The sequence below is a fragment of the Oryx dammah genome, unplaced genomic scaffold (genome assembly GCF_014754425.2).
Source record: "Oryx dammah isolate SB20612 unplaced genomic scaffold, SCBI_Odam_1.1 HiC_scaffold_13, whole genome shotgun sequence".
In the NCBI taxonomy this organism is placed as follows: Eukaryota; Metazoa; Chordata; class Mammalia; order Artiodactyla; family Bovidae; genus Oryx; species Oryx dammah.
In genome coordinates, this window is record NW_024070197.1 from 51,674,050 (window position 1) to 51,693,126 (window position 19,077).

The window sequence follows — 19,077 nt, forward strand, 5'->3', positions numbered from 1 at the left end:
AAGTCTAGGTGTCACGGTTGGTGAGGTGACGACAAAGCCTGTGGGCCCACAGGAAAAGGGTAAGGTTGGGGGCAGCAGAGTTGACGGCAGGCTGGTCACCAGTGGGAACCTGTCACATCACGCAGGGCCCCCATCTAGGTGAAAAAGCGAGTCCTGTATTCAGGGCTATGACGGTGGTGGCGCCTGGTGTAACCTTGACCTGAACCACTGTGCAGCTTGGGTTCAACCTCAGAAAGACCCCAAAGTCATGGGACATGAGAACTTAAACATTACAGTTCTTGCTTAGACTTTATTTGAAAATCATGATTTCACTTAACCTACAGGATTTAGGTTTGTGAAAACTGTCACAGATCAGTTAGGCAAGATGATCCTGAAATAACAAGCCAAACTCAAAACCAAACCACAACTTTTTGGTTCTTTTCTGGGTTACCAGCAATACATGCTTTTTTAGGAATGTTCTCAAAGATACAGATACCTGTTTTCACATGGATACGTGTGAAGGAGTGAGAAGTGGCTGTCCTCCAGCTGCTGGCTGGGCTGGCACTGTGTGTGTTTTTGTTGATGTCTTCTGGTGGACATAAGCTCTGTTATCTTGGGTGATTACCTTGGGTGGGGAATTGCTTAGTCACAGGATAGTCACGTTTAGACATTGTAAATACTGCCAGTTTGCCTATATGGTTTTATCTGGTGTGTAAGGTGTGAGGGTTCCAGCTGCCTCACCCTCTACAAACTTGGTACTGTCAGTCCTTTTAATTGTAGCCATTTTTGGTGGAAATGGTGATGAGCTGCAGTTGACATGAATGGCATGACAGTGTCAAGAGTGGTGAGGGCCAGGGCTTCTGTGGGGCTTGCGGGGCATAAACCCGTCTTCTGTGTTACCACGATATTCCAGTGGGCTCAGGAGAATAGAGATGACAAGGAATCCCAAGGGCCCTCCAAGATTGGCAGAGACGAGACAGCCATAAATAAAATACGAGGCTAATGGTGAGATTCCTCTACAAATTTTGTCATTAGCTATTAAGAGACCAGTGCTGACATTGTTTATACAGATACACAGGCAGGGGGTGGTGCCCAAAATAATTAGCAGCTAAAAGACAGTATAAAATAAATAATTAGCAACTAATATAGCGGGGGTGCTGCCCAATCAGCATGGGTGCTAGCCACGAGAGCCTGCAGGGTGGGAACTGGCTGGAAGCTCAGCCCTGTTCATAGATCACAAACTTACCAGTTTAATGAAAGAGCCATGAAACCCAAGTAGTGCCTGGGAAATCCTGTTTGTCCATGGCTAGATCGCAGCACATGGAAATGTGGCCCACCAGGGCTACCGTTGCTTATGATGGTTTGATCAAATATTAGTATTAGTTGAGAATATTGAAGTCAGCAAAAAAAGGGAGTTCCTTAGTGATCTAGAGGTTAGGATTCCGGGCTTTCACTGCTGGGGCTGGAATTCAGTCCCTGGTCAGGGAACTGAAATCTCACAAGCTGAAGTGTGGCCAAAAAGAAAAAAAAAAGTTAGCAAACACTGAAAAGTTTGTTTTCAAGAGATACTACAATCAGTTCTGAATTCCACGGCCTTCGAACCCTCGGTTGCTTCAGAAACACACATCCTCAGAAGTCACAATTTGAGTCCGATTCAGCCAGTGACAGGCCAGGCGCCCAGTTAAATCTCAGCGTCAGAAAAACAAGGAAAGACTTCAAATACAAATACATCCCAGGTCCTGCGTGGGACACACTCCTACCGAGATGCTCCGCGGTTCTCGAACGGGCCCTGGGCCCGCGTCGCGCACCTCTTTCTCTCCCTCCAGGGGACAGATAACCGCGTTTACTGTGCCCGGCAGCCCCGCAGGCCCGTCTGCAGGAAACAGTGAGTGGGCTTTCCCGGGATCGGGCGGGGAAAGGTGTGTCTTCCGAGGCCGACGCCCACCTAGGCAAGGTCCAGACCACGACCGAGAAGTCTTCACCTGCGCCTAGCCCGACCTCCGCCCCGGCCCACCCCTGGCCGCCCCCGGCCCACCCCCAGCTCGCCCCGCCCCCGAAGCGGCCCGCCCCCGGCCCCGCCCGCTCCGCTGACCGCGAGCCCTGTGCCTTCAGAGCCCAATCAGATGCCAGGTAAGTAAACATGTATAGAATGCAGCATCTGATTGGCTAATAGGGAGCCAATCGACAGCTAATAGAGTGCTGTCGCCGGAAGAGCCTGGCCTCAGAGGAGCGGGAGGGCGGAAGAGGTGGGGCTTTCGAGGTCGAGGGCGGTCCGGGGGACTGACGGGGCGGTGTGAGGACCTGTGTGAGGGGCGGGCCCGAAGGAGGAGTGACACGCGTGAGCCAGGCCCTACTTTCGTCATGGCTGTCATCTTGAGCTTCGTCACCGCCCTCACCATAACTTAGCAGAATCGTGGCGGGCATTTCTGGGAGCTCTTGGGTGTCCGTTCGGTCTGTCAGCGCACACTCACCCCGAGCGCGTCATGACAGGCAGGTGCCGCCTCCCTCAGTCCTGCATGCTGAGCCTCCCTCAGTCCTGCATGCTGAGCCTCCGCGCCACACAAGGGGTCCGGCACCCGAGTCACCTGAGGGGGCCCCGGACCCCGAGTCACCTGGGGGCGCCCCAGGATCTGTGTCACCTGGGGACACCGACCCTGAGTCAGCTGGGGCACCCCAGACCCCGAGTCACCTGAGGCGATCTGGACCTCGAGTCCACTGGGAGGCCACTGACCCCAATTCTACTGGGGTGGCCCCAGACCCTGAGTCGCTTAGGGGGGCCCTGGACTGAGTCATCTGAGGGAGCCTGGACCCTGAGTCATCTGGCGAGCCCCAGTAGCCTCAGGTCACCCTGTCCCATGCTGCTGCTCCTGCTGCTGCTGCTGCTAAGTCGCTTCAGTCGTGTCCGACTCTGCTCGACCCCATAGACGGCAGCCCACCAGGATCCCCTGTCCCTGGGATTCTCCAGGCAAGAATACTGGAGTGGGTTGCCATTTCCTTCTCCAATGCATGAAAGTGAAAAGTGAAAGTGAAGTCGCTCAGTCGTGTCCAACTTTCCAGGGACCCCATGGACTACAGCCTACCAGGCTCCTCCATCCATGGGATTCTCCAGGCAAGAGTACTGGAGTCGGTTGTCATTGCTTTCTCTGACCCCGTCCCATAGTAGCTTGTAAAAGGTAGGCAGGGAAGACACCACACTACATCATATAAGCAGGAAAGGCAATTCACTGACTAATTGAGGCTGTCAGGTATGTTGTCAGGAACTGACGTATACAGATGCTTAAGGACTGTGGTCAGGGACTGTTGTCTCCATCTTTCAGCTTTGTTTTCTTCCCTTCTGGGGGCAAAATGACCACCAAGACCTCTGGAAAAGATCTTGCAACTTCAACAGAAAAGGAAATTTCCTTTCCTAGTAATTTTAACACAAAGTACCAGAATGAGGGAAGCCTGACATACTGCACCATGGGGTTGCAGAATCAGACACAACTGAATAACAACAATGAGAATGAGTTTCATTGGGTTGACTTGGGTTATGACATTCTGAGCCCGTCTCTGGGACTAACTGGCTTCACCTTCTGGGCTGGAGGTTTGGCCTCCACAAAGGAAATAACAATGCTCTTATGACTGTTAGGGGGCTTGGGTGCTGTGCAGGGCAACATCCCATATTCTGTGTTGTCAAGGATCAGGTGTGGGAGTTGAGCTCTGTGACCTGAAGCTATTACTGTAAATAGATAGCAAAATAGTGATTATTATGATGATATCACTCTTACCATTGCCATGTTAAATATGCTATTAGGAAAGCTGGAAGTTTTGCTTTGTTTTGGTTTTATGGTCACTGGACACTCTCCATATGGTGGCCAACATACTAGCAATTTGTTGTGGGGAGAATGGGGAAGAGTAATAGAATCTGTGTAGCTCCAAAAGCTTTGTCAGCCGAAGAGACAAAGCATCCAGTTTTTTTTTTTACTGCAAAGAATTTCATTAGATGTACGGTTTTGACAGTATTTTCCTTCAGAATTCTAAGTAAGCTCAGGGTGTATGATAAAGCATGTATTGTGGTTGGCAGCTACACATCTTGGAAAGTTCTCACCAGGTTGGAATGTTCCTGTCTTTCCCAAAGGTCCTAGCGTAGGTTTAGCTGGAGTGTGCCTGGTGGTGGTGATTTAGTTCCTAAGTCATATCCGACTCTTGCGAGCCCATGGACTGTAGCCTACTAGGGTCCTCTGTCCATGGGATTCTCCAGGCAAGAATACTGGAGTGGGTTGCTATTTCCTTCTCCAGGGGATCTTCCCAACCCAGGATGATTCCAGCTAAACCCTTTGAGGATGCAGGATTCCACAATAGCTCGACATATGGGAAACCCTAGACCTTAGCATGTGAGTGTGTATCTACCTGCTTCTGTTGTCATCCTCTGCCCCTCTTAGGCTCAGAATGATGACCCTTTCCACTCTTGGGGGGCAGTTGACTAGGACTTCCCTGGTGGCTCAGACAGTAAAGCATCTGCCTACAATGTGGGAGACCTGAGTTCCATCCCTGGGTTGGGAAGATCCTCTGGAGGAGGGAATGGCAACCCACTCCAGTACTCTTGCCTGGAAAATCCCATGGACAGAGGGGCCTGGTAGGCTACAGTCAATGGGGTCGCAAAGAGGCACGACTGAGCGACTAAACTTTCACTTTCACATTCCACTCTTGGGGTTTAATGATACGAGCCAGGCTGGCTCAGGCTCTCATACTAGCATCCGTGTCTCCAATGTACACAAAGTCCAGAAGTTTCTAAGCCTTCTTCTTTTCTAGGAAAAGAAGCACATTTCCAGCTTTTGGGAAAGAAGTGTGTCTCATCGATCATTCGGTAAGGAAAGCAAACCTCAAGTACTTTGCCCCAACACTGACATGCCCTTTGGTGGGGAGTAGAGCAGAAAATGTGGGTCCAGAAGCAGCATCTCATGAGAGGGTGTGTCAGCCAGTGGGGTCCATGGTTTAAGGGGCCATGCAAGCCCTGAAATCTCTATATAGGGTCACCCACTGCCTTCCCTGCCCCTCAGTGCCTCATGCTACTTTGAGACAGGGGTTTAGGAGGCATGGGAGAACCAATGCTGCCCCTCAATGTATCTGTTCTGGGCAGCTCTATCTGCTCCTGGGGAGGATGACTTTCCCTCTCCCCGAGCCTGTGGGTGTGGTGGGATCATATGGGATGGATGTGGAAGGTTTACAAACAAAGTTCTGTATGCAGACTGATGTGGACAACCGCAGAAAGAGCAGTCATCCATCCTAGAGTTGGTTGTATTTCTCCATTTTTAGAAAGAGAGATCCAAGACTTGCTCATAGTAATGTGACTGTAAGTGATTGCACATCCCAGCACACCGGGTCTGCAGGCTCTGTGGTCCCCCTCCAGGTGACTTTGGAGGATCTCAGGACAGTCTGCAGTAGCTGAGGCCCCTGTCCCTGCACTTGCCCTGGATGCCATGTCTTAACCTTGCTCCCTCTGAGTGTGGATTTACCATTCAGAGAGTGCCTTGGCTTGCATCACTAATGCAGCATCACATTAAATTCTGTTTTGTCTGCCTCTTGCTCAGATGTGTCCTGTCCCCAGCCCTGTTCATCGAGAGCCCATCTGCTGTGAGTGCCAGGCCAAATTTGGGGGCTACCTGCCAGTGCCCAGGGCTAAGGCAGCACTACCTTACTGGGTCCCTCTCTCCTTGAGACCCCAAAATCAGGTAGGTGACTTGAATCAGGGGTTCAGATTTATGGAGATATGATTGACATGTGATAAAATGGCACACATATAAAATGTCCTGTTTGATAAATCTTGACATATGCACACTCCCATGAAACCACCACCATAATTGTGATAGTGTACAGTCATCTCTAGATATTCACAGGGGATTGGTTCCAGGATGCATGTAGATACCAAAATCCAGGGTGCTCAAGACCCTTGTATAAAATGGTATAGTACAGTACATGTACACAACCCTGAAAGGTTTCCTTGTACCCTTTTCAAAATTTTATTTATTTATTTATGTTTTGCTGTGCTGGGTCTTCATTGGTGTGCTCAGGCTTTTCCCTAGTTGAGGTGAGTGGGGGCTACTCTCTAGTTGCAGTGCATGGACTCCTCACTGTGGTGGCTTCTCTTGTTGTGGAGTATGGACTCCAGTAGTTGCAGCACAAAGGCTCAGTAGATGCAGCTTGTGGCCTCTGGAGTGTGGGCTCAGTGGTTGTGGTGCACGGGCTTAGCTGCTTCCTGTCTCGTAGAATCTTCCTGAACCAGGGATTGAACCCATGAACCATGCATTGGCAGGCGGATTCTTAACTACTGAACCACTAGGGAAGTCCTCCTTGTTCCCTTTTGTAATTCCACTCAACCCTCTCTCCCCACAGTCCCCAGGCAACCATGGGTCTGTTTCTGTTACTAGATTCGTTTGCATTTCCTTGAATTTTGTATAAATGGAATTGTATAGTATGTGCTTTTTTTTTTGGTTTGGTTTCTTTTGTGGTGGTGGTGGTTTAGTCGCTGAGTCATGTCTGCCTCTTTGCGGCTCCATGGACTATATAGCCCACCAGGCTCCTCTGTCCATGGGATTTCCCAGGCAAGAATACTGGAGTGAGTTGCCATCTCCTTCTCCAGGGGCTTCTTTTGCTCAGCATGATTATTTTTGAGATTCATCTGTATGGTTGTGTTCATTGATAGTTCATTCCTTTTTACTGCTGAGTAATGTGTTGTTATATGGATAGACCATTCATCCAGTGAAAGACATGTGGATCATTTCCAGTTTTTTTTCTATTTTGTCCAACAAATAAAGCTGCTGTGAACATCTGTGTATAAGTCTTTGTGTGAACATGCCTTCATTTTTGGAGAAGGTGATGGCACCCCACTCCAGCACTCTTGCCTGGAAAATCCCACGGACGGAGAAGCCTGGTGGGCTGCAGTCCATGGGGTCGCTAAGAGTCAGACACAACTGAGCGACTTCACTTTCACTTTTCATTTTCACGCATTGGAGAAGGAAATGGCAACCCACTCCAGTGTTCTTGCCTGGAGAATCCCAGGGACGGGGGAGCCTGGTGGGCTGCCATCTATGGGGTCGCATAGAGTCTGCTCGACTGAAGCGACTTAGCAGCAGCAGCAGCAGCCTTTACTTTTCTTGGGCAAGCACCTAGGAAAGGCATTGCTACATTGTATGGGAGGCGTATGTTTAACTTTCTAAGAAACTGCCACCTGTTTTGCAAAAATGGTTGTTCCATTTTATATTCTTCCCAACAATGTATAAAGTTCCAGTTCCTTCATGTCTTCCTGAATGCTTGGCTTGGTGAGTGTTTTAATTTATGGCCATCTTAATAGGTGTTTATCTCATTGTATGTTTTTTTAATTAAAACATTTTTAAAATTTTGGTTTCAAAGATTGTGGGATCTCAGTTCCCTGAAAAGGGACTGAACCTGCACTCCAGGCAGTGAAAGTGCAGAGTCCCAATCCCTGGACCACTAGGGAATTCCCTCTCATTGAGGCTTTAACTTGTTTATTTCCACAGTTACTAATGATGTTGAGCATATCTTCGTATATTTTTACCATATGCATATCTTACTTAATTTCTGTCTGTTCAAGTATTTTGCCCATTAAAAAAGTTGAGTTGCTTTTTTTTTTTAATTACTGAGTATTGAGAGTTCTTTATATATCTGGATACAAGTCCTTTATTAGATATTTGGTTTGCAAGTTCTCCACGTTTTTGACTTGTCTTTTAATTCTCTTATCACTGTCTTTCAAAGAGCAGAAGTTTTAAATTTTGATGAAGTCCAATGATCAATTTAATAATTTAGTCTTTCCTGGATCTTGCTTAGGCATGCCTGTCCCCAGCACAGTGGTGGATCATGGTTGCCTTTTATCAGGCTGAGGATTTCACTTCTATTTCTAGTTGGTTGAGAGCTTTTATCAGAAATGAATCTTTTCCGTTTTCAGGAAGACTTTGTGTAGAGTTGGTGTTATTTTTCATTTCTAGTGGTTTTAGATGTTGGGAGAGAGGTCTTATATGGGTCTCTGTCTTATATGACAGTGCACATGGCAGAAAGTGGGTCTTTCAGAGTCTTCCAAAAGCTTACCTCCTACCTTCTCCTCCTTTTCAGGGATAAAACATTCCCAGAAGCCCAAGCTTTTTTGTCCCCTTACCCCCCATACCCTTTGTTGGCAAGTGGGGCTGGCTGATCCCTGACCTGGCCGCTTTGCATCGTAAACAAAGTTGGTTTCTTTTAACAAGAGGAGGAATGATTGCTGTGTGGGTGCCCCGGCAGTTCTCTTGTCATGTCTTTGGGACTCTCAGCAGGCATGGTTGCTCTCTTGATTCTCAACCTAGCTGTCCCTCTGGCCTGAATGTTCTCCCAGCTCTGCTCCCTGAGTCCCAGTGTTTCTTCTTTCCCAGTGGACGGTGCTGTGCAGGGAGCTGCTGTGGGCAGTATGGGGTCTTGTTGCTTCTGGTGCAGCACCTGCCATGGAGAATGGGCTTAGCAGGCATGGGTGGATTGAGTAGAAGTGGCCAGAGTATCCTTATCCTGGCGGGCAAAAGGGCCCTATTTGAGAGGGGTCCTGTGCCATGGTGACAAGGAGCCAGGGTGCAGGGAGGTGCCCGGGTCTCCAGGCCTCATCTTGTCTCCTTTGGAGGAGGTCCAGGACTCCCTTCCTCCTTCCTACGGCATTGTCTGTGCTTGGCAGCACATCTTACACCCAGGCTCCAGTGCAGTCCTCCTGTGGCCTCAGGAGGTTGCAAGGGTTACTCAAAGTAGTTTTGATTATGTTTTATAATGTGAGCTCTGAGTACATGGTTGGAAATTCCCGCAGTGCAGCAGGGGTGTGGTACACAGAACTCTCTGTCCTACACCTGTTCCAGAGGTGTCCTCATTTGGCCTTCTGGAGGTTTTCCGTGCTTGTGTTGCTTGGCTAGCAATGTACAAGTCACCCTAAGACCTTACTTGATACAGCAGTCACTGTGATAGCTCATGTGGCTGAGGGACACTCTGCTGGCAGCTTGGCCTCAGGTATCCCGATCTTGGGGTCAGTGGGCTGTCCCAGGCACTGTCTTGTGGCCATGGCAGAGATGTGAGGGCAGCTGGACACCTATGAGGTCTTCAGCCTGACAGATCTGGCTACTGTCACTTCCTACTTATTCTGTTGGCCAGTCCAGTATATGATCTGACCAGAGTCAAGGGGCAGAGTCTACTCTTCTGGGAGGAACTGCAGAATTGCAGGGCAAAGGGTGAGGCTAGGTGTGGTGATGAGGCATTGGGGTAAGGGTCTGACCCACCACAACTCATATACAAGCAACACTGCACACATATTCTTTTTTTATTTTTTTATTACCATTTTTGATGTAAATGGTAGTATGCTCTATTCACAGTGCTGCATTTCTCACTTAATATTGCATCTCTGTGCTCACTGTATGTCAGGACAGACAGATCTGCATCATTCTTTCCAAAGGCCATCCATTCCCTTTGTTCCTGTGTCCATTACTTATTGTCCCTTATTACCAGATTCTGGCTGTTTTGTCACTACAGTCAGTGCTGCACTGAGTGTTCTTGAGCAAATGCACACGTGTCTTTGCTGGATGCAGTCCCAGAAGTGCAACTGCTGGACTGAAGACTATCCATGTTAGACTCTGACCAGTGTGGTCAAGGTGCTGGCAGAGTCCTCTCTCTCACTGAGATCGCTGAGGCTCAGAGGGGCTAAATGTGGTACCAAGGGTGCTCCTGGAGGCCAGCAGTTTCAGGACGGAGCCAGGTCTCCTGACTCCCCCCATGTGTCCCACCACAGCACCATGCTCTGCAGATGTGCAGGTGGTGGGTAATGAGGGTGCTGGCCACCCCTGGGAATATCATGATGGGGGGACCTGCTCCCTCAGCCGGGCAGTCGGGGTGTCCTGTGGGAGGGGTATAGGAGAGGCACTCTCCAGGGCCCTGTCCCTGAGGCTGAGGTTTTCTAGGGTGTGGCTCCACTCCTCTTTGGACCTTTTCTTCCCTTCCTCTGTTAGATCCAAAAGATGGTCCAGTCTTATATTCCCAAAACCGCCAAGGCATGCCCCTGCCCATGCCACCGCTTTGGGGGCCACCTCCCGATGCCTAGGGATCAGGCCGTGATGCCCTACTGGGTGCCCCAGGTCCTGAGGTCTCACAAGAAGGTAAGAGGGAGGCTCATATGGCAGCAAGGCCTGAAAGTGAGGGGTGGGCCGAGGGGGACCCAGAGATAAGGGGAAGGGTGCCGGGTTCCTTCCCCACAGTGGCCTCCACTGGTGTATGGGGGTCTCCTCCAAGCTGTGGCCTAGGGCAGCAGAGAACAGGAGACCAGTGGTACTCAGGGCAGGCCCAGGTCAGGTGTGCTGGTGGTGTTGGGAAGGGTGCGATACACTGCACTCTGAGGAGGGTCTGCTGCCACCTTTCCCATCGCTTCTTCTGCCCCTCCTCCTCCCCCTCTCCTTTCTCTTCCCTCTTCTCCAACTTGCTCACCTCCCTCTCTCTTTCTCCCCACCCCACCCTGCTGCTCCTTGCCTCCCCTCTACCTCACTTCCCTTGGCCTGTCTGAGCATCCTGCACTTGTAGCCCTAGCCTGGCAGGCATGGAGCGAGTGTTCTGGGGAGGCACTGTAGCTCATGAGTGTGTGCTCACTCTTCGGCTCTGTCTGGCTGCCTCCACAGCTCTGGGTTCCAGGTCAGTTTGTGGTGGGGTATGGTTGGCCAGGCCCAGCCCCGCTCAGTTCCAGGGCCACTCTTCTCCCTTGCTTTCCGAGTGTCCTGGAATTAGAGGCTTCTTTTGCCTTCACCCACATTCCATCTGCTGGTTTTCTGTCAGCAAGTAGCAAACTGTCACCAGAATTAAAACCTAGAGGCCTTTTAAAAAGAGAACATAACTTGCATTCTGAGCTGGTCTTGGACCCCTTTCTGGGGGTCTCCAGGCTAAGTCACTGGGCACCCCTCTTGGTGGATCACTGGGCTGATGCAATTGCCCACGTTCTTATCTTTTATCCTAGGTGGTGAAAAGGCAGCAGAATTTTAAAGGCGTCCCAGGTAACTCAGTGCACACGTGTCTCATCGCCCCCCTCCCCAAGGAAGATGGGGTTCTCATGAACATCATGATGGGAATAGGGTAGACTTCTGTCATGATGGGTATAACAGAGAAGGCCACAGTCTGGCACACACACCACTTCTCCAACACCTACCCTTACCAGGCATCACTAATCACCCCTCATCTTTTCCCAGTGAACCCAGAGAAGCCTCAGACTCTACCAGTTATCAATATTGACTCTTAGGATGAAACCAATTTGCAATCTGGGGTTAGGTGGTATCTGAAGTGTATTTTAAGCTCTAATCTATAATTCATGATATGACTTGTGTATGTATGTGTTGTATATAAATATGTATTTATGACAATGTATAGGCTTGTATGTTGACATATTTCTATATTCATGTATTCATGACACATTGTATGTTCATGACACCACACTTATGCATATATTCATCATACAGTGTATACATATATTCATATGTTCGTGACAGGCATAGCATATACTTACATGTTCACACCAGTTCATAATCATGACAAGGTATGTTCACGTATCCTTATATGTGGCCTAATGTGCACGTGTCCTCACACGCTCAGTCTCAGTGCGCCAGGAGATGGTGTCTCTACTTGCACCTTTACTTTCTCCATCTCTGAAATGAGCAGAGGTGCTGTTCCTCACAGATGGTTGACAGGGCTGCTTTCTCTGCATTGCATGTGAGCAAGGGAGTGGACATGTTTTGTGCAGTCAGATCACACCCTCCCCTTTTTCAGTGCCCTTGATGGACTCTGTGGAGGAGGAACTGGAGAGAACTGAGAGGTTGGGTGTCTGACAAGGGGTTCTTGTGATGAGCAGGTGATTTGAGCGGCCCACCCAGAGCCTGGGTGTGTGCAGGTCGGGGTAGAGTGGTTGGGAAATGAGCGGCCACTACCTCTCATGCTCACCTCTTCATGGAGAAGGTACTTAACTGTTTCCTGATTTTAAAAGCACAGTTAGGAGGAGCATGAATTGTCACAGCCTTTGGCAGGAGGTTTGGAGGTATCAATCAAATTTTATAATGTGAAAAATCTTTAATCCAACAAGCCCATGTCTGGGTAATATCTGTGGGCACTCCACGCATGTTTGTCTATAGCAGTGATTTCTTTGGCGAAAAATTGGAAGCAACTTAAGTGTCTCTTGGTGGGAGGATGGACATAAATAGAGGTGCATTTGAAATGTGGCACCGGCTACCTAGAGTCCACAGCTGTTAGGGATGATGAAACGGACCCCCTAACACATTGCAATGTAGAATAACATGTCAGTGTAACCCAGGCAATAGGACTCCACTAGTGTCAATTTCAGAGAAGGCAATGACACCCCACTCCAGTACTCTTGCCTGGAGAATCCCATGGATGGAGGAGCCTGGTGGGCTATAGTCCATGGGGTCGCTAAGAGTCGGACACGACTGAGCGACTTCACTTTCACTTTTCACTTTCATGCATTGGAGAAGGAAATGGCAACCCACTCCAATATTCTTGCCTAGAGAATCCCAGGGACAGAGGAGCCTGGTGGGCTGCTGTCTACGGGGTCACACAGAGTTGGACACGACTGATACGACTTAGCAGCAGCAGTGTCAATTTAAAAATGAAAGCTCTGTTTATGTGTTGGTGAAGTTTGTTTTCGTGTGTCTGAGCTGACAGTCACAGGTAATCCTTGTGAGTGGGAAAGGGGCAGGTCAGCCCAGCAAAGAGAGGCTTTTGGGGTGTGTGTGTGTGCATGGTGAACAAAACAGACAGCAACACGTTGCCTCAAGTTTTAGGTGGAAGAGCCAGAAATCACTTTATTAAAGAAAGTGGCTGTAGAATGAGAACCACCTGAGAAACTGCTCTTCTCACTGTGTAGTCACCAATTTAGTGATTCATTTTTATTGGTTGTTTTGGCTTTGACTACTCTGCATCTTTAAGAAAGTATAAAAGCTTAGTTGTTTTATTAGTGAATCATGCATCCATTGATAACACTGTTAAAAATCAGTATTAATTTTTACTCCAGCCATGGTTTTATAGTTCAGGTGATTTATGTTAATAATATTTCAAGCCTCAAACCCATTCAAGGACAGGAATGAGAATGTGTTCACAGGACGGGAGTGAGTGCCATTCTCACTGCCACTAGGAGGTTAGGGAGCCTTCTCTTCTCTGAGCTTCATACTGCTACTGCTGCTGCTGCTGCTAAGTCGCTTCAGTCGTGTCCAACTCTGTGCGACCCCATAGACGGCAGCCCACCAGGCTCCCCCGTCCCTGGGATTCTCCTGGTAAGAACACTGGAGTGGGTTGCCATTTCCTTCTCCAATGCGTGAAAGTGAAAAGTCAAAGTGAAGTCGCTCAGTTGTGTCTGACTCCTAGCGACCCCATGCACTGGAGCCTACCAGGCTCCTCCGTCCATGGAATTTTCCAGGCAAGAGTACCGGAGTGGGTTGCTATTGCCTTCTCTGGAGCTTCATACAGAGTGACCTAAAAATAAGAGATGGTTCGTTGGCCTCAAATCCAGCTGATTTCCATTTTAGAAAAATCTGTGTTTCTGATCTTGTAAATAGAGGGCTCATGTGCTTTTCTTCTTTATGCTCTTGTGATAGAGTTTTTTATAAAGAAAATATAGTTTCTATTTGTTAAGAATGTATTTTATATTAGTATGATTAGAGTCAGGGTACTACATTTTTAGTAGTAGCATATTAATAGCATAGTAAAAATAAATAAGAGGTATAACATCAAGAGGGTCACATGTGACCAAAGCAGGTCTTGAAAAAGCTAAAGAGCATTGAGGAGATAGAGATGTTTGAATTCCATTTGTGTTTGTGGTGGTTGTTTACTGCTTATTATAGGAAGTTTCAGATACTCTGCAAAAGCCCATGTTCCCTTCCCTCGGCTACAGCCACGATCAACTGATCAAGTCCTGGATGATTTGTTTTCTTCTGTGCTTCACCCACTCCATACCCCCTCCCCCCCCAAAAAAAAAGAAAAAAGAAAAAGATTACTGTGGAGCAGATCACCACTAACTACCATATCCTTTCATTCATAAATATTTCAGTAGGCAGCTCTAAAAGATAAAGACTCAGAAAACAGAGCCACAAAGACCCACAGTTGCCCTAGAAACAAACACATAGCTGTGCTGTCTTCATCTGCATTGGCGCTGCGTGAGTGCCCACACCCCAGGGCTGCGACCTGCCTTGCTGTGACACCTGGTTCCTTTTCCCGAGGGCTCTCTCATGGGTGCAGACTCTAGAGTACCCTGTCCCCACACCCCTCGGGGCCTGACTCACTTTCTCTGCCTAGAAGCCCCTCTGGATGTGCGCTCGAGGTACAACTGCTGGCGGATCTGTGGTGAAGGGCGCCATCTCCTCAAGTGGCAGCAGCTCCAGGCCCTTCACCAGGCTGGGCCGGTGGCCTCGGGGCAGCCAGAAAGCCCCCCAGCCTCCCTCCTGCCCCTCAACCTCAGCCTCCTGACACTCCTCCATGCCCTGCTGAGGGTCATGGAGGCCATCCGGTAAGCAGGTGTGGGTGGGATAGTGGTGGCCTTGGGCTTATCTTACATCCTGGGGTTTAGTTGAGTTGAGGGTGTGGGAGAACTTGGTTGTCGCACAGCAGAGGGTGAGAGGTGGGCACCGCTCTGATTACTGTTATGTTGTTACCATCAGTTGCTTGTACCTGACACACACATCTTCTTCCAGAAAATGCAAGGGAAGAACAAACCAGATGCATCAAGGTTAGGGCCAGTGGTAGGGTGGTGGAGCATCTACCCACCTTTATTTCCTCACCTCTTCCCTGTTCTCAAGTTTCTAAATTCCCCTGCCCCCCAAAGACCACTGGTTTCAGTTTCTGCAAACTTCTGTTGTGTTGGAGTGGGAAGTAGATTTTATGCCAGCCTGACCAGTCATCCCTCTGGAGTTTAAGCACACTACAGCCTTGGGAAACCTGCTGCCTCTCTCACAGCCCGGCCCCGACTATCAAGGCTCCATATTGAAAAGCTTTCTCCAGCCTTGAACACACCTGGCCTTGCCCAGGCCTGCATTTCTCACCTGGGGCCCTACTCTGCCTCTGCCACCACCCAGGAAGCCTCCAGGGCAACCTCAGGTTCACTGCAGGGCCTCTCCTTACCTGGTTACTTGCTTTAATCCCCTCAGTAACAGCTCTCCTCCTTCTCCTCCTCTTAATGCCCCAGTTTACCCATGTCCCCAACCATTACCCCATCCATCTTCTTCTTCCTGTTTCTTTTATCACACCTATATATAAATATATACAAACACACACCAATATGTAAATAGAAGGCATGCAAATACATATCAGTATGCAAATGTGCACAGTTAGAATTTACATATATTGACTTATTTACTTTTTGTCTGTCTCCTCCACCCAGTTGTAAGAGGAATATTCCAGAAAATGTCCAGTGTCTGAAAACAGTTTCAGATGTCTTTTGCCTAGTTTTTCAGTTGTTCAAATAGGAAACCAGCTCTGTCATTGTCACTCCATCTTGTCTGGAAGTGGAAATTCCTCTCCCTGCATCCTTCCTGGCCACTCTCCTAGTATTGGGCGCTCCCTGTGGTCACATATGACACCATGATGTACATTTGCATACAGGTGCCTATAGTGGACCTGGGTTGCAGCTTCTCCAGGGCGAGTGCCCAGAGGAAGGAGCTGGCCAGGGTTCTGTCAGCTTTGCATGATCTGAATGGGTCAGCACTGTGAGACTTCCTTCTCTGTTTTTCTTTAAGTTTCATGTTTGTTTTTGTGTTTGCCAACTTGATGTCAAATTTAGCTGGACTCCCTGGTACCCACTCTGGGAAGAGCAAAGATAGAAACTTGTCTGTAGATGATCCATATTAAGTATTAATAGGTGGTCCAGGTGGGCCAAAGGAAAATTGCTAATACTTTTATGGGAGGTGTTTGCTTCTGAGCCAGGATCTTGGGGCAGAGGTCAGGCACTAACCAGCTGTTAGGAGAAATTCCTTACCTGCCTGGGGTGTATGTGGGGTGCCCTGTGAGATCCTGCAAAGCGCACACCCAGTTTATCTCAGGAGAAGCTGTTGGCCCATCTACTGGCCTGGCAGAGGCTTGCTAGAACTCAGAGGCCATAGGAGAATGGATGAGCTCCGACCCTGCCCAACAGGGAGCCCAGAAGAGTAGTGATGAGTCAACCCTTCCCTTCTGGTCTGGACTTGCTGTGCCTTCGTTTTATTCAGTTCCTTCTACAGTTCTGCAGAGCTGGTGTTCTCCTTGGAGCCCAGAAGGGGAGAGGGGGCTGAGGGGCCTGAGGGGGCTGAGTGCCTCACCTCAGGTCGCACCCTGGACAGTGAGCCAGCCAGGGTGGCTCCCTGTCTCCTGCGCAGGCCCCTCAGTGGCCGAGTGTGCATCCTGCTCTGCCGCGGGGTTTCCTCCACCCCCCACCGTGGAGAGATTCATCACACGGGTCCTACAAGGCCAGTGTGGTTTCATTTTGGGGGTCAGTTCCTAGTAATTGCTTTTCTCTTTGCTTTCTAGCCAGCTTTTTTGGGTATGAAGTTGGAATCAACGGCTCCTGTCAAGAACATCAACAAAAATGTCCATCCTCCTCAAGGTCTTTAACAAAAGCCATCAAATCAGGGAGTCTGTGATAGTCCGCTGTTCTCTCAGTCAATGCAAGTTATTTATCATCAGGTGATTTTTAGCTGTAGTGGAGTTGCTGTTAATGTGGGTGAGATTCCATTATGAATATGATCAATAAATGTTATTTGTGAAATTCTTAAAGTGATCACTTTTTAAAAAATGATTTCCTCAGATTTTCCTTTGTGAGAGTTGGACTCGTTCTCCACCTCTGTGTCCCTGTGGGCAGGGGGCCATCTCTGAACTTCTCTTCCCTTTGCAAGGACAGGAGATCCTCTGGATGAGGATCCTGAAACGGCTTTAGCATCTGTTTCATGTGGGTCTCACTTTAAGTAACATAAAATTGTATGCACTTTGTATTTTTAAAAACTGAGATATCATTCACATACCATAAAATTCACCTTTTTTGGAGTGATTTAGTTTTTTTTTTTTTTGCTATATTTACAAGGTTGTACAATTGCCACTGCTACCTAATTCCAGACATTTTCACCCCTAAAAGAAACTCTATACCTATTAAGCACTTACTCCTTGTTCCCTTCTCTCCTCACCCCTGGAAACCACTAACCTACTTTCTCACTTTTCCGATTTTGTATAGATGGAGTATGTATCCTTTGTATCTGGCTTGTTTTCATTTGGCATAATATTTTCAAGGTTCACTCACACTGTAGCTTCATTCCTTTTTTTATGGCTGGATAATAAGCATTGCAAGGACAGACCACATCTTGTTTATCTGTTCATCAGTTGGTAGACATTGGGTTATTGATACTTTTGGGGTATCATTAATAATGCTGCTGTGAACATTTATTTATGACTTTTGGTGTCAACATGTTTCATGTCTCTTGGGTATGTACCTGAGAGTGCTGGGTCGTATGGTAACTCTCTTTAATATTTTGAGGAGCTGCTTCAAGTTTCCACGGTGGAAAACACTGCCTCATTTTATTTGTTTATTTATTATTATTATTATTTTAAATTTAAGTTTATTTATTATTTTTTATAGCAAAGTTTAAAAAAGAACTTATTTGATTTTGGTTGCTCTGAGTCTTCAGTGCTGTGTGCGGGCTTTTCTCTAGTTCTGGTGAGCAGGGGTTATTCTTCATTGCAGTGTGCAGACTTCTCATTGCAGTGGCTTCTCTTGTTATGGAACACAGGCTCTAGAGCACATGGGCTTCAGTAAGGCACACAGGCTCATTAATTGTGGCTCTCAGGCCCCAGAGCCTCCGGGTTTCAGTAGTTGAGGATCACAAGCTTAGTTGCTCTGCAGCATGTAGAATCTTCCTGGACCAGGGATTGAACCCATGTCTCCTGCACTGTCAGGCAGGGAGGTCCCTGTGCACCATTTTCCATTTCATATTCCCACCATCAGTGTATGAACTTTCTGATTTCTCTGTGTCTGAAGAGACTCGTGTACTCAGGGTGTGGCCATGAGTGCTAGTTGTGGGGTGACTCTTGCCTGTTGTTTCTGCTCAGGTCAATGTGGGACCCACTCTGCAGACACAGGTGTAGTGATGTTTCTGAGTGCTTCTGTGATGCGACCCCACCATGCAGCAGTGACAGGGCCTCCCTTCCCACACCTGCACCGGGCATGCCTCCTCCTCTGAATCTCTGCCAATGTGAGAGGTAAAGCGTGCTGTTACTGTAACCTTTTAACTGGCATTGCTTAATTGAGGTGTGAGCAGCTCCTCATACGTTTGCCAGCGTTTGTGCTGCCTCTGCTGCAAGTGGTCTGTCCACAGCCTTCGCCATCCCTTCTGCCATCTCACATGGTTCCACCTGAGGACAGCTGATGATGCCAGTTACTGTGTGTACTTAAAGCAAGACAGAAGAGCGAGGCATCTTTAACTGGAATGTCCTTGGACTTCAGAGTGCAGTCCTGGGGGCTGAGGTCATGGTCAAAGGTGTGTGAGGCATGGAAAGTCAGCTAGGCATAAAGCAAAGCACATGCTAATGGGTGTGGGTCCCTGAGTCACTAAAGTTTATGAGCTCGGATGGCAAAGTACGAACCCTCATAGGCCTCTGATTGTCATCAGTTGACACAATTGGGACCTGAGACATGCTGTTTCTTAGACATAGCTTTCTTCCTCAGGAGGTCTGACTACAGAAACTGAAAGCAAAGAGATGGTCAAGTGGTGACTGTGCTAGGAAGAAAGGCAAAGCAGAAAAAAGATGGGTGGTGATTGGGTGGGGCCCCTCTGAATAGGAGATGCTAGGCGGAGGACTGAGTGGGGTGACAGTGGGGACAGAGCCCCAGACTGTGGGGCGACAGGTGCAAAGGCCCTGAGGATGGATATGCGTGGAGTATGAGGAAGCTTAGAAGCCCAATGTGACTACAGCAGAGAGTGAAGTGGACTGTGGTCAGGGATGGCGGTCTGGAGGTTAGCTCAGGCCTCGTCCTGAGGTCTTGGCATCATTTGAGGGTCTCAGGGTTTATTCTGACTTGGAGAAGCCCTTCGGAAGTACCTGGACTGA

The 19,077-nt window shown here is 48.5% G+C and overlaps 1 protein-coding gene across 1 annotated transcript; it reads left to right on the forward strand.

The window, feature by feature from the left end:
• The first annotated feature begins 4,304 nt into the window (after nt 1-4,304).
• On the forward strand, nt 4,305-16,836 carry CUNH16orf95 (chromosome unknown C16orf95 homolog). The gene is made up of 7 exons (XM_040254075.1): nt 4,305-4,352; nt 4,771-4,825; nt 5,550-5,690; nt 9,981-10,127; nt 10,973-11,009; nt 14,308-14,518; nt 16,510-16,836. Coding segments are annotated over exons 1-7 (612 nt in total). The 5' UTR covers nt 4,305-4,350; the 3' UTR covers nt 16,529-16,836.
• The last annotated feature ends 2,241 nt before the right edge of the window (nt 16,837-19,077 follow it).

What these genes read in the sequence shown, in the direction of transcription:
- CUNH16orf95 (XM_040254075.1), top strand. An exon ending in TGTGTCTCATCGATCATTCG is followed by an intron (nt 4,826 to 5,549) that starts GTAAGGAAAGCA and finishes CCTCTTGCTCAG; the next exon opens with ATGTGTCCTGTCCCCAGCCC. An exon ending in CCTTGAGACCCCAAAATCAG is followed by an intron (nt 5,691 to 9,980) that starts GTAGGTGACTTG and finishes TTCCTCTGTTAG; the next exon opens with ATCCAAAAGATGGTCCAGTC.